Source organism: Mustela nigripes, chromosome 16 (genome assembly GCF_022355385.1).
Source record: "Mustela nigripes isolate SB6536 chromosome 16, MUSNIG.SB6536, whole genome shotgun sequence".
NCBI lineage: Eukaryota > Metazoa > Chordata > Mammalia > Carnivora > Mustelidae > Mustela > Mustela nigripes.
The window spans coordinates 14376621-14397482 of NC_081572.1; the positions used below are offsets into that span (position 1 = coordinate 14376621).

At 52.4% G+C, this 20862-nt stretch overlaps 1 protein-coding gene across 2 annotated transcripts in view; it reads left to right on the plus strand.

The window, feature by feature from the left end:
- ERN1 (endoplasmic reticulum to nucleus signaling 1) overlaps nucleotides 1-20490 on the plus strand; it is a 76816-nt gene extending 56326 nt beyond the window's left edge. For both annotated transcript variants that reach the window (XM_059380687.1, XM_059380688.1), the window contains 12 exons: nucleotides 2987-3105; nucleotides 5582-5773; nucleotides 7319-7586; nucleotides 8314-8404; nucleotides 8689-8878; nucleotides 9657-9756; nucleotides 10035-10234; nucleotides 10674-10821; nucleotides 12442-12569; nucleotides 14744-14867; nucleotides 15302-15369; nucleotides 15893-20490. In XM_059380687.1, the coding sequence (XP_059236670.1) occupies nucleotides 2987-3105; nucleotides 5582-5773; nucleotides 7319-7586; nucleotides 8314-8404; nucleotides 8689-8878; nucleotides 9657-9756; nucleotides 10035-10234; nucleotides 10674-10821; nucleotides 12442-12569; nucleotides 14744-14867; nucleotides 15302-15369; nucleotides 15893-16105 (1841 nt within the window). In that variant the 3' untranslated portion in view covers nucleotides 16106-20490. The remainder of the gene's footprint in view (nucleotides 1-2986; nucleotides 3106-5581; nucleotides 5774-7318; nucleotides 7587-8313; nucleotides 8405-8688; nucleotides 8879-9656; nucleotides 9757-10034; nucleotides 10235-10673; nucleotides 10822-12441; nucleotides 12570-14743; nucleotides 14868-15301; nucleotides 15370-15892) is intronic.
- Nucleotides 20491-20862: the final 372 nt, after the last annotated feature.

A 20862-nucleotide genomic window follows, 5' to 3' on the forward strand; every position in this document is an offset into this window, starting at 1 on the left:
CTAAAGAAACCTTAGGTTAATGCAACTCTATCTTTTTTTTTTTTTTTAAGATTTTATTTATTTATTTGACAGAGAGAAATCACAAGTAGATGGAAAGGCAGGCAGAGAGAGAGGGAGAGAGGGAAGCAGGCTCCCTGCCGAGCAGAGAGCCCGATGTGGGGCTCGATCCCAGGACCCTGAGATCATGACCTGAGCTGAAGGCAGCAGCTTAACCCACTGAGCCACCCAGGCGCCCCTACCTTTTTTTTTTTTAAGATTTTATTTACTTATTTGACAGAGATCACAAGTAGGCAGAGAGACAGGCAGAGGGGGAGGGGGAAGCAGGCTCCTGTTGAGCAGAGAGCCCGATGCGCGGCTCGATCCCAGAACCCTGAGTCTACGAGCCAAGCCGAAGGCAGAGGCTTAACCCACTGAGCCACCCAGGTGCCCCACTTCTACCTTTCTTTTGAACAGAAGTAGTTTTGAGAGCATGCGTGACTGGCCAATGTGAGGGGGAAAAGAGCTGATGAGTAGAGGCCATTAAAATTACAAGGTCATGTAGTTTTCTGTATGAGTTAAGGGATACATAACCAGCCCGCCAGTGGCTAAGAAGAGAGAAAATTTTGAAAACTAAGGAAATATGTCCCTAAGACTACAAAAAATATGGGGCCAAAGTCTTCATGACTAGGTTGCAAAATGATATCCTTTTAAAGTGGAAAGGTTGTCCAAGTAAGAAAACTGAGAAACTCAACAAAGTGCGAAGAAGTCATTAGGGAATCACCCCACACTTCTGAAATCCCCTGGAGGAACTCCGGAGCTAGTCATTTTTAAATAAGGAACTACTTGGCAATCTTTGCATAGACTCGGGGCCACAGGTAAAATGACATGCCCTTTTATGTCCAACTGTGTCCTTCGATTTGGTTTTGGAAGAAGACATTAAGGATATCCCCACTTCCCACATTGGTCTTGAAAATAAAATGAGTCCTCTTAGCTTGAGCTATGTGGTCTGGTGGTCTTAACCTGGGGTACTGTTGGCTTCCTGTGGGAGCTTTGTCAGACAAGCATGTTTGACCCCTGGAAATCCTGAGTCCATGGGTCTGGGCCAGGGCCTGTGCTTTTTCTCTAGAGCCCAGACGTGATGATGATGATAGATAAATCCCAAAGACCAGGTACTGTTTGTATCCCAAAGACCAGGTACTGTTTGTACAAAAATGTGTTGGGATCTCCTGATGATGCTCGTGGAAAAGTTGGTTCAGAGCGTGCGGCCTGATGGCACCAGGGCCCAGTTACGGGAGACACCTGTCTGTGAGCGGAAGTATAGCAGGAAGTAAGGATCTGGGCTAATCCTGTCTGTAGTTGTCTGTTACTAAATCCCTACAGGGGAGGCAGGACTTGAAACACAGGGAGCAGGCCCTGGGGGCGGGGGTGGGGGCAGGCAGGGCCCTGTAGCACAGGGCAGCACGTGGGAGGGCGACCTGTTTTCTCCTAGAGCAAAGGTTTCTTGTTAGTGAGCCTCAGAGGTGCCCGGAGACACTCAGATTCAGATCTCTGGGCCCCATCAGCAGGTCTGATTCCAGGGTCTCAAGCAGGAAGACCCCACATGAGGACATCCTACTTCCCAGTAAAGCATGTTTCATAGTTCTCACAGACAAGGGGAAACGTGGTGGTTCGGAACAAAATGATCGCGTTTAGGGATGCCTGGGTGGCTCAATCAGTTAAGCCTCTGCCTTCAGCTCAGGTCATAATCCCAGGGTCCTGGATCCCATGTCTGACTCCCCACTCAGCAGGGAGTCTCCTTCTCCCTCTGTCCTCCCCACGCCCAAATAGATAAATAAAATCTTAGGGAAAAAAAGAAAGAAAGAAAGAAAGAATGATCTTATAGAGAACTGACCTAAAGATAAAGATTTTTCTTGTTTATTTTTGTCTTGGAAATACAGACCATAAGAATCTCTGGTAGGTTTGGGACAACAGTGGAAAGATCATAGAGTGAGATCCACATCACAGGGAGAGAACACAAAGCAAAGTGTGTCCTGGAGCCAACAGCGCACTGTGAGAGAGTTAACTGGCTCTTCTGGGTAGTATAGGCGTCATTTCATGTTAGAGCTAAACAGATTTTCGAGCCATACTGAATCCCAGTTTTACTCAACTTTGTCTCTCTTACAGTAATATGCATACAGACGATGCTCAATAAATGTGTAACATACAGTAGGTAGTCTTCAAATAGCATAGAGATGAGTGAGTGAGGGCCCAGAGAACTGTGCCCCCCGGTTCCCCTAGCAAATGCGTCCTGTTTCTCTCTCTCTCTCTCTCTTTTTTTTTTTAATATTTTATTTATTTATTTGACAGAAATCACAAGTAGGCAGAGAGGCAGACAGAGACAGAGGGGGAGGCAGGCTCCCTGCTGAGCAGAGAGCCCGATGTGGGGTTCGATCCCAGAACCCCGAGATCATGACCTGAGCTGAAGGCAGAGGCTTTAACCCACTGAGCCACCCAGGCGCCCCATCCTGTTTCTCTCTTGTGAATAATTTACCCCTTCCCAGGATGGAATTTAGATAATAGGAATAGAACGCCACCCGAGCGATTTAAATACTAAGGTGGGAACGTGATAGCCTTAGTAGGGTGATGTTACGAGGTAGTGCTTGAAGGGAGAAACTGCTTGAATTTTTAATGGAGCTTCAAGAAGCTTCAGCAGCCCACAAGTAAATTAGGAATTACCCACACAAGTCTTACTCTGAACATATCCCAAAGATCCTGATTCCTCTCCTTACAAGGACACTTCTTTGCCCCTCACTGTGAGATTCAGAACACTGTATACCTGCCACTGAGTAATAAAATTTCTGTCTTAATGAGACTTTTCTGGTAACTGCCCCTCATTTTCTCTCCCTTTACAAATGTGGGTGCTCACCCTCTGGGCCCCTCAGTAGGGAGCGACAGTTGCCTGAGCTTGACATGGACGGCCACCACCGTGTGGGGAGCCGGTCTTATGGAAATGTGTTTCCTCTCCCAGGACACCATGAAACCCCCCTGTCCGCGTCTACCAAGATGCTGGAGAGATTCCCCAACAACCTGCCCAAACATCGGGAAAACGTGATTCCTGCCGACTCAGACAAGAAGAGCTTCGAGGAAGTGAGTGGGGACGTGAACAGTTAGTTCCTGCCTCCTCGGGTCAGGTGTTGGGGGAAGGCATTTGCCCTTGCCTTGGGGCTCACAGTGGACTCGGGAGGGGAGAAGACTGCTCGGGAACCCACAGCAAACATCACCCAGTGAAGGCCCGGTGGGGAGACTGTCAGAGCACTTAGTGAGGGCGGTGGGAAAGGCAGAGGGATGGGGGAGGGGGCTGGCTGATGGGACAGGGGTAAAGGGCACCAGAGGACAGAGGGCAGCAGAGATGAAGACCCGGAGGTGGCACGAACCCTGCATGTGCAGCTCTGGGCCTGAGACCAGCTCTGAGGCCACCACGTGGGGAGCGGTGGGAAGTGGGACCATGTGCTACAGAGGAATCACGTCACCCAGCTTTGCTTGCACCTGGCAGTGGAGCCAACGGTTGGGGAGAGGAGGTGGGAGACCCGAAGCTTCTTGAAACCAGGAGTAGCTCTTTGGAAACGGTGGGCTCGGTTGCTTGGTCTGATAGAGGCTTGGTGTGGCAGGGGCCCAGTGTGCCCACAGAACAGAGATTTGGGCGGCAGGGAGGCCCCCCCAGGTGGTAGCTACCAGGAGCCTCTGCCCTGGGCTGTCCCCTTTTAGCTCTGGGGACACAGAGTGCCGGGCAGGGTCTCTGCCGGACATAGGTGGCCATCCAGACTAGAACGATCGGAGGGGAGTTAGTAAAGGGATTATTCTCACAGATGTGGACAGCCCTAGGCGTTCTCTTAGCATCCTTTAGCCTGAAATTGGGGGGCAGGAGTGGACAGCCTGGAGCTTCAGTTGGCATAATCAGCAACCGACCTGGACTTCCTTTCCCACCTCCTGCCCCATCTGCTGGGGTCTCAGTTGGGAACCAGAGGGCAGGGAGACCACTGCTGTGCCCATAGGTGGGGCAGCCTTCTGTGGCACAGAGCGAGGGGAGGAGGCAGGAGGTAGGAGGGGTTCCAGCATGGCCAGTGGTGGGAGAAGGGGGTCTAGAGAAGCCATTCGGACTTGGTAGCTTCTGCAGCGCCCCCCCCCCCCACGGGGGACGCAAGCCTGAGAGAGGCCTGGACTGTGGGCAAGGTCTGAGGAAGACGAGGGGGACTGGCTGATGTGGGGGCCGCGATCACGGCAAGTTCACTGTAGGGCTCAGATTTGATCCAGAGAGAAAGGAAAGGAAAATCATGAAGCTGTTTAAGAATCTAGAGCGAGATATCTCGATTTGCCTGTGGTCTCTGAAGATAGCAGGTTGGAGAAGTACTTTGAGTCCTAAGACAGCGACCTCGGACAGCATTGATGTTGATCTTATTAAACTTACTTGCATCCACCACTGAACACTTAGAAAATAAAAGTATAGAGAAGAAAATAAGACAGAACCCTTACTCTAAGGCCAGAGATAGCCACAGTTAAGATTTTAATAACCATCCAAACTTGAACAGAGTTTTTTAAAACTCCCCTAAAATCCTCTGAGTTGCATTTACACAGCAACAAGACAACCTTTGTTACAAACACCTCAGACCGAATGTAACCAAGGGTTGTTCCTGGTCCTGTGCTCAGCAGACATTCCTCAGCTGCCTGCTCCCCACCGGCCGAGCCCCCCACCACCCCATACACTGTGGGTGGGGGGAGTGGCGGGGAGAAGCGAAGGCAGAAGTCTGGGCTGCGGGGAAAGGTGGGTGCCTGGTGGGGGATGCCAAGTTCTGCGCTTGCCCAGGGGCTGTGTTCACTTCGCTGGGCAAACAGTGATGGCGCTCCCGGGGTACAGGATGTTTGAGAACACATCGATACATTTTCCCAAACTGTTCTTGGAGTCCTAGAGACTCCAAAAAACTGAGACGGGAGGTCCACTTTTATCTGGTTCCATTTTGGGCTTCCAAGTAAAATTTTGTCTAACACTAACAGATGATTCTGATGCTTTTCAGAAACCTTGAAAAATAGTGGGATACTTGAAAAGAATGATTTTGTTTTTGGAGTTGCCCTGGAAGTTTACAAGTGACAGAAACAGGCTGCTTTATTTTTCTTCAGCCACATCTGTGCCCCCACACAGGGTTTTCCTTTTTAATGTAACACGGTTTTATTAAAGTGACTATCCACCTTTTCACTAGACTTTGTCACCAAGGATGTCAGAGTTTTCTCAGATATCAAATCGACCCTCAAAGGAGGACATCTTTGTCTTCAGTGAGAATTTTCTAAAGAATATAGGATCTAAAGACCCTTCCAAAAGTACTGCTCTTGAGCTGTTTTTGAGTACTGATAATAACCTCATTGCATTGCAGTACAGCCTGGCCCAGGACAGTCACTTTGACAAAGGCAGAGCCATTGTTTGGCTGTGTGATCTTTGGTGAGCCTAGCCAAAAAAGCCCAGCACATTCTACAGCATGATCCTGCCTGGTAGTCACGGCTACTCTTGACTGTTTGGCTCATTTATATCTGGCCAGAAATTGTGCAGTGACCTAGACACTCTGTCCCATACAAGGTTATCAACCTGGTTGACCAGACTTCAGAAAACGCGCCTACCACCGTCTCACAGGATGTGGAAGAGAAATACGAGCGTGCCCCAGCCAAGCCTGAGGCCCCCATGGACTCTGTGCTTAAGGACATCGCCACCATCATCCTGAGCACCTTCCTGCTCATCGGCTGGGTGGCCTTCATCATCACCTACCCCTTGGTAAAGCTCTGCCCCTTCCCTTCGCTCTCCTGGGTGTTTCTGAACTTCCGGGCTGGTCACCTGGTGCCCGTGAGCTCCGCACACGCATCAGATCAGACAAGCACACACATTGCCTTTCACATTTCAGAGTTAGTATTTGCTTATTTTTAGAAACATTGTTGTTAAAAAGACACTAGCTTCTCAGGAAAGGACAGGTTTTTGGTTTTTTTGTTTTTTTTGTTTTTTTTTTTACCTATGTCATAGAGTTAACTAATCGTAAAAACTGATTTGTAAACCTTGCTTCTGCAGATCATTTCGAATAGTTAACTGTATTTTCCTTTTTAAGAATAGGGATGATAGATGAAAATCCACTTAGCTTTCCTTCCTTACAAACTGCCTGTGAGAGATGCCAGCGAGAGTGGAAAAGGCGGCATTCCTTCTACTTTCTGTTGGAAGTGAGCGAGCTAAGATTACATAGTTGAATAGGTTATCAGTTGGATAAAACATTCTAGAATATTCCTTCATCAAGTTGCTCAGAGCACTGAAGTGTCATTTTAGAGTACTAGTGTCCAGGAGGCTCATGTCCCATTCAGGAATAGGAATGACAAACCCTTCCATTTGTCCCGAGGGGTTCACCTGCAGTGTTTTATATCTTACCTCCCACAGTTCCGGGAGGTCATCATTGCTCTGCCTTACTCCCAGAGAAGCTAAGTTCTGGGCAAATTCAATAACGTTCCCAGTGTTACTCAGCTGATCTTTGGCATTTCCTGGTTTTGAACCCGAGTTCAGAGAGGGAGTGTAAGAGTATACATGAGAGCCAGAAAACTCCCGGGGGACGGGAGGTCGGCTTCACAGCCGTCCCTTCAGTGCTCTTCCCACACAGGTAGTAATGATCACGGATCACTGCTACTTCACATGATGACCCCCGAATTTTGCGGGGTAGATGAGAGGAGTAGGGGAGGTGGGGAAGGCAGCGTGACGAAATGGGGGAAGTGGGACTTGGCCAGGCCACATGTTACAGCCACATCCTGGCTGTGTGGCTGTGGGGAGATGGCTGTGAGGTTGTGAGCCCCAGCCGCTTCCCCTGCCCATCCGGATCAGTGACCATCTGTGTGTTAGCCTCTATCAAGTGCACAGCCGTCGTGGACGTAGAGCCATAGCCTCTATCAAGTGCACAGCCTGAGCAAGCCCGGGTCTTCCCATGCTCTGTTTGGTTCCATGTTTATAACGACTCCAGACTTCCATAAAAGTCCTAGAATTTTAGAATTGAATGGACCCCTCCCCCCTTCATCAGGCCCAACCTCCACCTACATCAGTCCTTCCTCTTGCCCCTGCCAGGCCCCTCCAGCAGGGGGCGTGGGCTCTCCTGGGAAATCCTAGATGGCAATTAGAGCCCCAGTCACTGAACCCATCCTGCCTCCTGCACCTTCTCACTGGTCCCTGTGGGATCTCATAAAGGGCCCCTGCTTCCTCTGCCATGGGGAGCTTCTCCCTACCAGCCTGCGCCCGCGTGTGTCCCTGGGGGGAGCAGACTGCCCTTGTCTGGATGCGGGTTTCTCTTCCCAGAGCATGCATCAGCAGCAGCAGCTCCAGCACCAGCAATTCCAGAAGGAACTAGAGAAAATACAGCTCCTGCAACAGCAGCAGCTGCCCTTCCATCCACCTGGAGACGTGGCTCAGGATGCTGAGCCCTTGGACTCGTCCGGCCTGTACTCGGAGAGCTCGGGCACCAGCAGCCCCAGCACGTCCCCCAGAGCCTCCAACCACTCGCTGCACTCCAGTGGCTCTGCCTCCAAGGCTGGCAGCAGCCCCTTTCTGGAGCAGGACGATGAGGGTAAAACGAGTTGCTGTTTTCTCTTTTCATTTCAACATAGTCTAAGAGCCATCCAGTACCAGTTCCTCCCAGGGAGCGTCCGCGGGATCACAGAGTGCCGTTTCTAAGGGTTCACTGTGTTCTCACCTCATGCCCTGTCATTCTGGTGGCCTGGCTTCCACGCCACCCCAGGGCCTTTCCCCTCTGGGGGACCATCCTGTTCTCCCTCCGTCTTGCTCTGGAGGGGCTGGCAGTTGCTGCTAGCCCGAGGTCCCCTGGGTGTCTGACTTGAGAGCGTTGCTGAGGCAGCCCGCAGCCCCGTTACCACTGCCGCTGTTGACCCCCATTTCTTTGGGGGGGGGGGGTTGGCTCAGACCAGCCGTCTGGTCTGGGGGTAATAGTCAGAGGGGCTGGACGCGGAGCTCGTGCAAGAGACTTGAGCCCCAGTCTCAGTCTGAGGCCTTTTCCTGGCCCCTCCATTGCACATTGGCTGTGCTTCCCAAAGGCTTCGGTTGCAAATTGTAGGTACATCTGTGGTGGACCACTGTCTCCCGACAGTAACACTGAGGCAGGGCCCCGGTGTCAGGGGGGAGTGGAGCCCGCCGGCTTCCGCTCGCCACGGGCTGGGAACATACAGCCTGCGAGATCCGTTTCTGTATCTGGGCTCAGGCAGCTCGCAGCCTTCTAGCCTCGAGGGGTTTGAGATTATGTTCGTTTGTAACCACTTTGTCTTCCTGTTTCGTCCCAGATGAGGAAACCAACATGGTGATAGTTGGGAAGATTTCATTCTGTCCCAAGGACGTGCTGGGTCATGGAGCTGAGGGCACGATTGTGTACCGGTGAGTGGCTCCGAGAGCTCTGTGATGTCACCTCCTGTCTGAGCACCTGTCCGCTTGCATGTGGCAGGCCAGGCCCCCGGGGGTGCTGCAGGGTCATAGCAGAGGCCAAGATGGAGGAGTTCACCTCTGGGGAGGAAGGGAAGGCCACCTGGTGCTTGGTTAGGGCTGGGGAGCTCACGGGGTGGCTGCTGCCTCAAGGGACACAGAGCACCGTGGGCCTGTGGGTCTCTCGTCTCCACAGCCTGCTTTGCGTCCCCAACCCAGCCCCTGATCCTTGTCCTCAGGGGCATGTTTGACAACCGTGACGTGGCTGTCAAGAGGATCCTTCCTGAGTGTTTCAGTTTCGCGGACCGTGAGGTCCAGCTGCTTCGAGAATCCGATGAGCACCCCAACGTGATTCGCTACTTCTGCACGGAGAGGGACCGACAGTTCCAGTACATTGCCATCGAGCTGTGCGCCGCCACCCTGCAGGAGGTGGGAGCCCCGGGCGGCTGCAGCCTCCCTCCTCCGGGCAGCGGTGGCTCGAGGGATTACACTTTCTTTTTCTTTTATTTCTTTATATTCACTTCATTGAGGTCACAAAACAGTGTAGGACTTTGAGTGAACAGTTTGGTGCTTTTGACAGACACACCCGCTTAACCACAAATAGCCCGGAAGGAGAGCCTTTTCAGCCCCTCATCTTCAGTTGGGTGGGACAATCTTTGGTTGCAGTTGGTGTCTGTCTCCACTGCCCCCAGGAAACCCTGCAGTTCTCACCCTGAACAGGGCTAGTGCGGGCTTGGAGGATGCTGGCCGAGCAGTCAGGCCTTGGAGATCCTCCTGCGAACCCCTTTTGCTCAAGCTCGATCTCTAGGCTCACCGGGAACCTGTCTCGGTATTAGCTGGCTGCACTTGCAGGTTTGCCTGTATGAGGCCATGAACTTGAATTCCTTGCACTCTTACCTTTATCACTGTACACGAGTCCCTCTGGACTTCTGTTTGGTTAACTGAGCCTCTGGCTTCAGGAGAAAGTCTGTTGGGCAGAGAATGTTGTCAGTATAAATAGGATCAAAGAAAATGAGCGGACCGAATCCCAAATGTTAATTAAAGCAAAAAGCTGCAGGCAGGAGTTTTCTAAACAAAATTAAATCACTGGAATGAAAAAAAGAATGTATTGTGGGGGGGGGGGTGTCAGGGGAAGGGGGTTGGGTTGGTTTGGGGCTGTCCCTGCAGAGGGGCTGTGTGCATGACCTCGGCCTCGTGTCTCTTGCAGTACGTGGAGCAGAAGGACTTTGCCCACCTCGGTCTGGAGCCCATCACCCTGCTGCAGCAGACCACCTCGGGCCTGGCGCATCTGCACTCCCTCAACATTGGTGAGACGCTTCCCTTTCCCAGGCTGCACCCCTGCTGGGGGAGGGGCAGGCTGGCGGCTGCAGGCGTGGTCCCTCCCTCTGCTGAGAATCTGTGCTTTATCGCTGGTATGCACATGGCGAGGTTTGGTGGCCTTCTGACAATAAGAGTTCAAAGAGGACTCTCACAGTTGCAGGCTAGAACCCTTAGAGGTGGCAGCAGGCTTACTGGGAATCTGAGAGGGTGCACTCCCTGACATTACTCGTGGTGAGTGTGGGACTGATCTGGAGCGTTCTGTTAGTTCACAGAGACCTGAAGCCCCACAACATTCTCCTCTCCATGCCCAACGCACATGGCAGGATCAAGGCCATGATTTCGGACTTCGGCCTGTGCAAGAAGCTAGCCGTAGGCAGGCACAGTTTCAGCCGCCGCTCCGGAGTGCCGGGCACGGAAGGCTGGATCGCCCCAGAGATGCTGAGCGAAGACTGCAAGGACAACCCTGTGAGTCCCGGGCGCAGCTCTCGGCCTCCTGCCTCTTCAAGAGACACAGCCCCTGAATTCAAGCCTTGGGGACTGTGGCACATGGAGAATGATGTTTGTCAAAGAGCTTCTATGTGAACAGCATGCTGCTGGCACTTGCCATATGGTCCTGTTCAGACGAATGCAAGGGCAGTGGCTCTCCCCCCACTCCCGTACTTTTCTAATCACTTCCTGCCCCAGCGCCTCGGCTCTAGAGCCTACGTTTCCTGCTGTGAAGGCCAACATGCCCGCAGCCCTTGCCGGGGGCCAGCAGGGCCCTGGGCGCTTCGAATATGCTAGTCAAGTCTCCCCGGGCCCCTTCAGGGTGGGTGAAGCAGCAGTAATACTCCTGTCCTCACTGCTGCAGAGTGAGGAGGATAATTCTCCAGAAGGCTTCATCACCCCCTCCGTCTCTCTTCAGACCTACACGGTGGACATCTTCTCTGCGGGCTGTGTCTTTTACTACGTGATATCGGAGGGCAGCCACCCTTTTGGCAAGTCCCTGCAGCGGCAGGCCAACATCCTCCTGGGAGCCTACAGCCTGGACTGCCTGCACCCTGAGAAGCACGGTGAGCGGGCCGCAGGGCAGGAGGGGTCGGGAGCCACCCCAGCTGCCCAGATAGACTCTGTGGGCCTCCGGGAATTGAGGACACTTTCCCAAGCTGGTGGAAGGTTGGCTAGGTTGGCTTAGAGCACCTCTTCCTAAGGCCGGCAACTCTGAGGCTCCTTCAAGCCCCTCGATGTCCTGGGAAAGACCCCCTCTGGGGACCTCTGTCTTCTTGCTTGTGACCTGTGAGGGTTAAATAACCTGAGGTCCCTTCCTGCATAAACATTCAGGAAAACAAATAGTCCCTGCTTCATAAACTTTGCGTGTGCAGGCCGGTGGTCAGTGGGTGCAATCTGGGCTCGGACAGACAGGCTGAGTCTTGCTCTCTGGGTGCAGGGGCAACAAGCCTTCCTTGCCAACTTCAGGGTTTCCTGTGTTGTAACTGACCCATAATACCCAGTGCCACCTCTAAATTAAAACTGGGGCACCTGAGTGGCTCCGTTGGTTAACCATCTTAATTTCAGCTCAGGTCACGATCTCAGGATTATGAGACTGAGCCCCACATTGGGCTCCACACTCAGTGCAGAGTCTGCTGGGGATTCTCTCTCTCCAGCCCCCTTTGAGCCTCCCCCTGCTCACATGCGCATGCTTGCTCACTCTCTCTCAAATACATAAAATCTTAAAAAAAAAAAAAAAAATCAAGGGTGCCTGGGTGGCTCAGTGGGTTGAGCCTCTGCTTTCAGCTTGGGTCATGATCTCAGGGTCCTGGGATTGAGTCCCACTTTGGGATCTCTGCTTGGCGGGGGGCCTGCTCTCTCTCTGCCTGCCTCTCTGCCTACTTGTGATCTCTCTCTGTGAAATAAATAAATAAAATCTTTTTTAAAAAAATCAAAACTATTGCTTCTCAGCCTTTTGGCTAAGATCATGTGTAAAAGAAATCAAAATTAATTTTCTGTTTTGCTCATGGATTAATTTTCCTTATTCCCTATAGAAACAATAGGTTAGCATGAAGACCCCAATTCCATTAACACAGTGAGGAGTCCCTGCTGTTAATACCTTTGTATATCTTATTCCAGTCATCTAATTAGACAGGTATGTGTCCTTGTGTAAAACATGGAGGTAAATCGTCCATGCCATTGAGTCCCTCTCCATGTTGATCAGTGTTCAATGGGGCATCATGTTCAGAGCATGGCCTGGGACCCTGAGGCATTCCCAGAGCCTCCACTAGTGGGTATTTCCAGTTACTCTTTTTCCCAGATCTCATGGTGAGAACTCCCTGTATTGACCAAAGTTTGTGCATGTTCTTTTTTTTTTTTTCTTTAAGATTTTATTTATTTACTTGACAGAGATCACAAGTAGGCAGAGAGGCAGGCAGAGAGGAGGAAGCAGGCTCCCTGCTGAGCAGAGAGCCCAATGCGGGATTCAATCCCAGGACCCTGGGATCATGACCCGAGCCAAAGGCAGAGGCTTTAACCCACTGAGCCTCCCAGGCTTACCGTGTGCACGTTCTTAAACCATTTCTGCAATGAGCTCCCGTCGGTAGAATCTTGAATCAAAAGGCACGCGTGCTGTTAAGGTTCGGGTATTTCACTGTGACCGTGGCCGGGGACAGTGACGACTTGCTTGTCTTCCTCCTTTGTAGAAGACGTCATTGCCCGGGAATTAATAGAGAACATGATCGCCATGGAGCCTCAGAAGCGCCCGTCCGCGAAACACGTGCTGAAGCACCCGTTCTTCTGGAGCCTGGAGAAGCAGCTGCAGTTCTTCCAGGTCAGCCTCTTGGGTTTGGGGTTTGGGGGTATTTTTTTAATCAGAAGCCTTCATTTAACTTTTCCCAGATTTTAAAAAATATGGCAAAAGACAATGAAACAAATGACTCCTAATCCCATAACCAAGAGAGAACCATGGTTGATATTTTAACATACTTTCTTCATACAGATAAAAGTGTGTTAGGGTCAAACTGTATGTACAATTTTGTGTCCTTTTTTTCCTCAGCACCTAATATTTTGATACAATATTTTATTATGTATTTTTTTTTATTTTATTTATTTATTTGACTGACAGAGGTCATAAGTAGGCAGAGAGGCAGGCAGAGAGAGAGATCATGACCTGAGCTGAAGGCAGAGGCTTAACCCACTGAGCCACCCAGGTGCCCCTAATAGTAGTATGTTATTAATATATTTAATGTAGTATATTAGCATCCAATTTTTTTCATCTTAAAGTTCTAAAAAAAATTTTTTTTTAATTCTAAAATTTTAACTACTCTTGTACTCAGTCCTGTGGATGTGCCGTAATTTAAAAACCTTATGTTGCGGGAACTTACAAATACACACAAAAATGGAGGAAATACGATCATGCACTTCCCTTTTCCCGTCTGCCAGCTCCAGCAATTATTAACTGAACCTCTGCACTCTTCTCGAATCTTCACCACAGATTACTGTGCAGGAACTCTTAGGCATTATATAATTTCATTCAAGTCTCCAAAATCTAAACATTTACTTACACTGGATTCTTTCTACCTTCTTTTACCTATTCTTTGCCCATATCTCTTTTTGCTTACGGTGGATTCTGAGACGCATACTCAGAGGATGGGTAGAGCTGAGCTCCACCGGTGGTTTGGCCGTTTTAAGACTTTGTGGTGTTGCCCGCCTAGTGGCTTTTGTGGAAAGGAAACGGGTTTCTCATTCTCCCTGGGGTCAGTTCAGCAGAGCTCATCCAGATACATCATACCCAGTGCACCCGCCCTGGAAGGCAGGCCCCCAGGGGCAGTGTGGTCTGGGTCAGAGTGAAGCTTGGGTCTAGGAGTGACCGTCACCCTGAACCCTCAGTCCGAGTAGAGCCTTACCTCCCAACATGGAAGCTCCCTGAGACCAGGAGTGGTTGATTTCTGGTTCGTGGCAGGTGCTTAGTAGGTATTTGAATGGATTGAGAAGGGGAGGCTTTCGTGCCATTTCCCAGGGCAGCAGTGGGCAGGATTGTTCATTAGAGTCGTAATACTACAGTTAGGAGGTCAGGTGTCCTCCAGGGGCTTCTGGAAACTAGTCAGGTTCCTTTGGTGATGACAAGATGTAGAACAGGAGTAAAGCTCACACAAAGGGACCTCCAGCCCGCTGTGGGTTAGGATTTAAAGTCTTCATTTTTCCAAGTCCCCTATCTTGTGACCACACCTGCTTCCCCCCGTATAGCTGTCCCGGCTTTGCGGCAGAAGTCTGTGTCTGCAGGGCGTCCGGGGTGAGCAGCTAACCCGTCCAGGGCTTTCCTCTAGCTACTGCAAGTCTGAGTCAGCCAGTCTAGCCTCACCTTCGTCAAAGAAAGAAAAGACTATGGCTAGTGAGTTTGTGCCACGTTAACACGTGTGGGACCCATCGCTCGGTTTTCTCGGCTGCTGGAGCTCGAGCTCAGACACGGGGCAGGGTTTGAGGCCAGGGCAGGGCCTCCAGAGCCCACACTCTCGTCAGCAACTTTCTCCCTCTAGAAGAGGGCTTCATCTGTCATTTCTGTTTGTATGAGGGGCTCTGACCAGCTGTGGATCTGAGCGTGTCCCGTTTCCTTGCGTAGACGGAAAAGCCCAAGATGCAGAGCAGAACTGAGCTGTTGTTGTTCACTGATGAACAGTCGGTTGATTGCATCTCGCCTCTGTGTGAGAGACAGTAGGCGTGCACAGGGGTGAGACACGGGTGTGGCATTTGGGTTTGTGGAGAGGTGCGACACGTCCCCCTGTCACAGAAGTGGTCTATGTGGGTCTCTCCCCAGTGAGCCACAGACAGGGCTGCTCGCAGGAGAGAGGGTGACAGATCGGGAGGGACTGAGGCACAGCACTTGCTGCTGGTGCCGGGGACCGAGGCTTATGTGGCAGTGACCATTCTGTGCGTGAGTGTATCGCTTCTCCAGCCTCCCGTTCTCCACACACTGACCATCGCCTGCTTCCCTTGTCGCCCTCGCAGGACGTGAGTGACCGAATAGAAAAGGAGTCCCTGGACGGCCCGATAGTGAAGCAGCTGGAGCGAGGCGGGAGAGCTGTGGTGAAGATGGACTGGAGAGAGAACATCACCGTCCCCCTGCAGACAGGTGACCACGCTGAAGCCCCCGCCGTGCCGGTCGGCGGAAACGTTTCCAGAGCAGCAGCCGTTTCTAAGAAGTGAATGTGGAGCTGGCGGCTCCGGGCGGTTTGGGCTCCAGATGTCACAGGGTTGAGGCTTTCGTGGGTGTGTCCTCTGGGGTTCATTACACAGATGTGGGTTTCATTTTGTCTCTTCACGTGACAGAGACAGTGACAGGTGCTATGCTCTGAATGGTTATTTGTGCTCGTGGGTATGACCCGGAGGTAGAATTCAGCCTTGCACTGCCCTGGTCAGGCTCTTTCTGGGGGACACATTCCTGTCAGCCACGAGCATGGCGTAGTTCTGTCGTATTTCAGTCTGATCGCTTGGTCCCCAGGAGCCCCGGGAATTTTCCTCTTTAGACATGGGTTCGTCATATGGCATTCCTGGTTTCTTCCCTAGATCTGCGGAAATTCAGGACCTATAAAGGCGGCTCCGTCCGAGACCTCCTCCGAGCCATGAGAAACAAGGTAAGCGGCGTGAACCCCCGGCGGGCCCGGCGACGGGTCCAGCCACCTTCCGCCTTTCTGTTCTCTGTGGGTCCTTCCCCTCCTACTAGAATTCTGACCTCGCAGGGCCAACTCGTTCCCTTAGACAGGTTTGCTCTTCTGCGATGTTGAGATGTGAGTAGTTCCGTTCTGGCAAGCCGGCTGTCTGATGCTGGTGTCGTCTGTGGTCTCTGCTGACCTGTGTGTGCCCTGTTCCTGCCTGAGACAGCACAGTATAAACCCCCTCGATGGCCACCGGGCTGCTCCAGCAGGGAAGCTTGTCCCTGCCTCCCCAGCCCTGGGCCTGACTCGGCTCTGAGGCGTCCTCCTGAGAGAGGGAGAGCAGGGAAGGTAGGCAGACGGACCGCTGAGTACCTGCGCCTTTTCTCCCCGACAGAGAACCAACTAACATTCTGTCTTCCTTGACTCTCGAGAGGATCTTTGACCGGTGTTTCCTGGGCTTTCCAGCTGCTAACCTCCGTGTGTGTGTCCGTCCTGTTTGCAGAAGCACCACTACCGGGAGCTCCCCGCGGAGGTGCGGGAGACGCTGGGCTCCCTCCCCGACGACTTCGTGCGCTACTTCACGTCCCGCTTCCCCCACCTCCTCTCCCACACCTACCGGGCCATGGAGCCGTGCGGCCACGAGCGGCTCTTCCAGCCCTACTACTTCCACGAGCCCCCAGAGCCCTGGCCTCCAGTGACTGCAGACACCCCTTGAGCCGGGGTGACCGTCCGTTCTGGTGGCCCCAGGTGTGACTGTGGCCTGGTCTCTGCAAGTCCGAGCCGGACGCCTCTCCGCTTAGCAGGGAGACCAGGCTCCCAAAACAAGTGCCTTGAGCTGCCCACTCCGCGGCCAGCAGAGGAAGACGCCGACCCCAGGAGGTGGGAACCGCGACCCCTTCTGACCTGTAGGGAGCTGGGAAGATGTTGGCCACGAAACCTTTCCAGTTGGGGTCCTCGGCCGAGGAGGGCCCATCCCAGACGCAGTGGCAGAAGCATCCTCCGCCTTCTCCTGGACGCACTGGCTTCAGACCTACAGTTTATTTTTTAAACTTCCTGTTTGGTGTCAGCCCGTGGCCTGTAAGGAAGAGAGGGGAGGCCGTCCTGCGTTTTGCCTCCGCGCGGGAGCAGGAGCACCTCTCTCCTCGACCAGCGAGGCTGAGGGACACGAAATGGAGCCTCTGCTCTAAGTGGGGCTCCAGAGGGGAGGGGCGCTGGGGAGGAGGAAGTCGTTCGGAGGGCGTCGTTCCTGGGGATCGGAGATGCATCACTCATCGCGAACGCGTCCGGAGTTCCCAGGTCGCTAGAGCCAGTGTTCCTTGGGGGCAGCGAGGGTCCTGAGTGTGAGGCACCGCGTTGGGGCAGGTGAGCGCCGCCCACTGGAAGACGAGGCCGTGTCTGCTGATCTCTTAGACACGAAGAGGTTACTCTGTCCTGAGTCCACAGTAGTCTAGTGCCTTGGTGGCTTTTGGTGGATTGGGGGGATGTCTAGGAGCATGTGGGGGCAAGGTGATAAGTTGCCCCATCAAGAAGAGCAGCACCCAGGCAGAAACGGGCCTTTGGGACCAGAGAGGAGAAGGCCACATGCGACACTCATGGCCACCCTGGGGGGAGTCCTGGGCCAGCATGTGGGCAATGAGGCGCTCTGTCCCTGGACAGGGGGACGGGCCGGGGGGTCGGGAGCAGAGGTTGGAGTCACCACGAGCTTCGTGGGCAGGCTTTTGTGTTTCTCTTGGCAGATTTTAATAACTTTATACTTTGATCATACTGTAGAATGCTACGTTAGCAGAAGTAAGCTGAACTTGAAGCTTACTCGTGAAGAAGATAAATGCAAGATGCATAATACACTCTCTGTTCTGTGTAGTACCAAAAGCCTCCATCCCCTCCGGAAAGAGCGCTCACGTTCCGAATGTGCTCTGATGCCGAAGAGTAAAGCAGTATAGCAAGGCTGTCCGCATCCCTTAAACAACTTGAAAGTAATATTCCCTCAATTATGTCAATACCATCTTTTTGGCTAAAATTAGTAGAGTTTTTGACTTTAGTCTCAGTCCAAACTTGCTGTCTTTTCTTTACCAAGAGCCTTAGCGGTTCAGTGTGATCAGGGTACAGTGTGGCGATGTCCCCCGTGTCCTTTGTCCAGCCGGGTCAGTGGGTCCTCGCCCTTCGTTCGGTGCCGGCGAGCTCGGAGACCCTGCTCAGGATCAAGGATGTTGCTGACGGACCGAGCGCGCACCGTTCCTTCTGGGAGCTGCTTCCTGATGGCGGGTTGGGCTGGGGGCCACTCATCAGAAGCTCTCCTGTGTCTTCGTAGAATTCAGTTCCCTTCCTTTCATAGTGACCGGACTTACTTTTTTCTTAAGTTCCCGTTATCCTCCACCTGCTGTTACCCTCACTCCTCACTGGTTACCCCGCCTAGACCTGGGAGCCCTGGGGCTGGGGGCGCGCATCGTGCTGCGGCTTCTGCCACGGCACCCACGGTTCAGGAACACAGCCAGATGGCTGTCCTCCCCCCACTCTGCTGCATCTGCGCTGTTGTCCCTGAGGATCTGCGGTCACTTTGCTGCCGGGCCTGAGTGTGATCCCTGCTCGTCTCCGCCGCCCCAGGCAGTCAGGTGCAGGAGGTGCCCCAAGTGGTGGGCTGGCTGTGGGCTCTGTGCTGCTTCCGTCGCGTGGCTGAACAGTGTCCTTGGGGGGGCCAGGGAGCCAGTCCCGGCTGGCTGCCCAGGGTTTGGGTCCGCTCCCTGTTTGGGCCCAGCTTGTGTTTAGAACAACCGTTTTTTAAATGCCCTTTCTACTTCTCACCTTTGTTTCTAACCACGCACCTTCTCAAACTCGTGTATTCGATGTATTTGACTTTGAGTACTTGCAGGGTGAGCCAGGCCAGATCCTGGGGGCTGGGGACGCAGAGGTGAACGAGACAGACAAAACCTCTGCTTTTGTGAGAGCGTGGAGGGAGCGACACAGCAAATAGTAAGGATCAGGGCTCCGGGAAGAGCCGTTCTCCACTTTGAGGAACATGGTCACTACTCAACCCCTAAGGTGGCTTGAAGAGGTGTCCTGTGGCCCCGTCATCATGGAAACAGCTCGGGCATCCTCTGCTGCATCTCGCCCTCTTCTCCAGAATCCTGGTCTCCTGTTGTGCTCTGCACCATTGCTAGAACAGGGTTCTGCAGCCTTGTGTGTCCTGTCACAGCAGAGCTGGTGGATCTTAAGCACAATTCCAGGAAGGCTGTTAACTTCTTGGAAGTGCGCTGTCTTCATTTTTACAGCAGCATCTAGTCACCTCTGTTGGGAATCCCAGGGCCGCTCTCCTTCAGCCTGGTGTTGAAGCCTGTGTTGAACCGGTCTTCAGTGCACCTGCCAGAATTTCTCTTGTTGTTTCTCAAGTCTTTTCACCCACAGTTGAGCAAGAGCCCACATGTCCCTGGGCGTCAGAGCACTTGCACTTTGGGGGAATCACTGGCGTCTGCGGTGAGTCACTAAACCATCTAGTGGCGGATCTAAAACCCTGGATGCAGGGGGGGCTCTCCCTCTCCCTCTCTGTCCGTGCCATAGTTGTCCCAGACGCCTTTCAGTGAGACCTCACTCCGACTTGTGACACGGTGGTCAGTGGGCCCAGCAAAGGATTTTCTTTCTCCCGATTCTAGAAGGAAGGCCTTGTTCAGAGTCAACTTTTGGTTAAGTTTTGTGTGATCTGTTTCCCATTGCGGTTCTTTCTCCCTACAGTGAGAGACGCGTTGGCCGCTGATGTGAGCTCTCGCAGATGTAGGGGAGCCTCTGGGTTGTAGGCCTTTCTCTTCTTGGCCGCTGTCTCTCCAGAAGTTGGACTCTGGCCGGGTTTGGGTTTCCTGAGTCTGCTCTCGCTCTCCTGCTCTGTGTATTGGGTCCTCAGCCTGGAGGTCCTGGCAGGAGGTAGGCTGGTTCACCTGCTGCTATCTTCTGTGCCACAAGAGCCGGGAGAGAGAGCGCGGCGCCCCTGTGAAGAGCCTCCTTACGTTCTCTTTAGCCTTCTCTCTGCTCATTTAGTATCTGAACTCCCTTTTCTTCATGTATCCCAGTGTCTCTTCCTTGCTCACTCCTTCACCATCCTGGCGTAGTCCTTGTAACTGAGTCTGGCCTGGCCTTGGCCTTTCTCCTAGAAGAAAGTCGCTGGGTGTCCCATAGAGATGAGCCAAAGTTCCGCCTTCCAAGGTTGGACCATGATCTTTTAAACCAAAGTGTCTCCTCATCCTCTACTTTGTTTTCTTGATGAAGCAGTGATTTCTGCTGCGAGTAGCCCTGGTTCTGGTTGCTTGTATCTGCGCGTGAATCCTTTCTGTATTCCTTGGCCAACCACCAAGAAGGCATCTGCAGTGAGCCTCCCCCTGGGGCAGCCTTAAGGTCCACTTCCGGCCCAAGTCCCCGCCCCTCTCGCCTCCCCCTGTGATCTGTGTGCGTCTGGCGGGTCCAGTGTTCCTTTTCAGTATCCCAAAAGCTGTGACGGGGGCGTCCCCACTTACCTAGGAAGCATTACCCGTCAACCAGGCGGCATTCTCAAATGCAAACCTTGCGTAGTGTTCTTTTTGCGATGACCTATTTATTTAACCTATTTATATTTATTTAATTTTTACTCTGACGTGTATCCAGCTATAATTGCACTTGCTTCTAAAGCACATCAGATTTGTTTTGGACAACACACCCCTGACCATTCTAAAACTGGAAAAGGAAAAGTTATACTGGATCCTTCCAAGGGATGGACGCCTCACAGTAGTTTTATCATTAAAGGGTGAGAAATTTGGTCAGGGTTCAAGTTTTCTCTTTTAAGTGATTTTTTTAAAAAATTCTGTGCCATCGTGTCTTCTCCGTGAACGGTTGTTTAGTGGGTATGTGTTAATTGTGCGATAGAATTCTCTCTGTGAACCTACAATCCTCTTTTTAGCTTTATATTTTATAAACTGCCAGATTGTACAATTTTTATGTGTATTTTTAAAGCTTGATGTGAGGGTAATTATCTAAGTTACACAGCCTATTTTTGTACCTCCTGTACAGTTTTATAATTCTGCTGATTGATGAAGGCGTCTTGTGCGGCGCCCCCCACAAATAAAGGTAGTTTTAGACCTGGAAGTCGGCTTCATCTCCGTGAGGACTTGACGCCCGCTCTCAAACAAGGGGTCATTCCCGGCGGTCCTCCTGGCCGTAGGGGCATGGGCGGTGAAGGTGAGCAGCTGACTCGGGGTGGGGAGGCTGCGGTTGCCCGCTGGCGTCCGCGGCGCGGTCCAGGCGGCTGGAACATCCTCCTTGGTGGCTGCGAGAAAAGGTTCTTTGAAACCCTGCAGGGAGTCCCCAAAAGTATTGGTTCAGGCTGAATTCCAGGAAGCTGGCCTGGTTGGGTTGGGACTGAAACACCCCATGGTGAGAATGAGACTCCAGGCCGAGTTTGGGGGGTGTACAGTGAGGAGGACCGAGGAGCCCATAATGGGGTTAAAACTGCTTTAG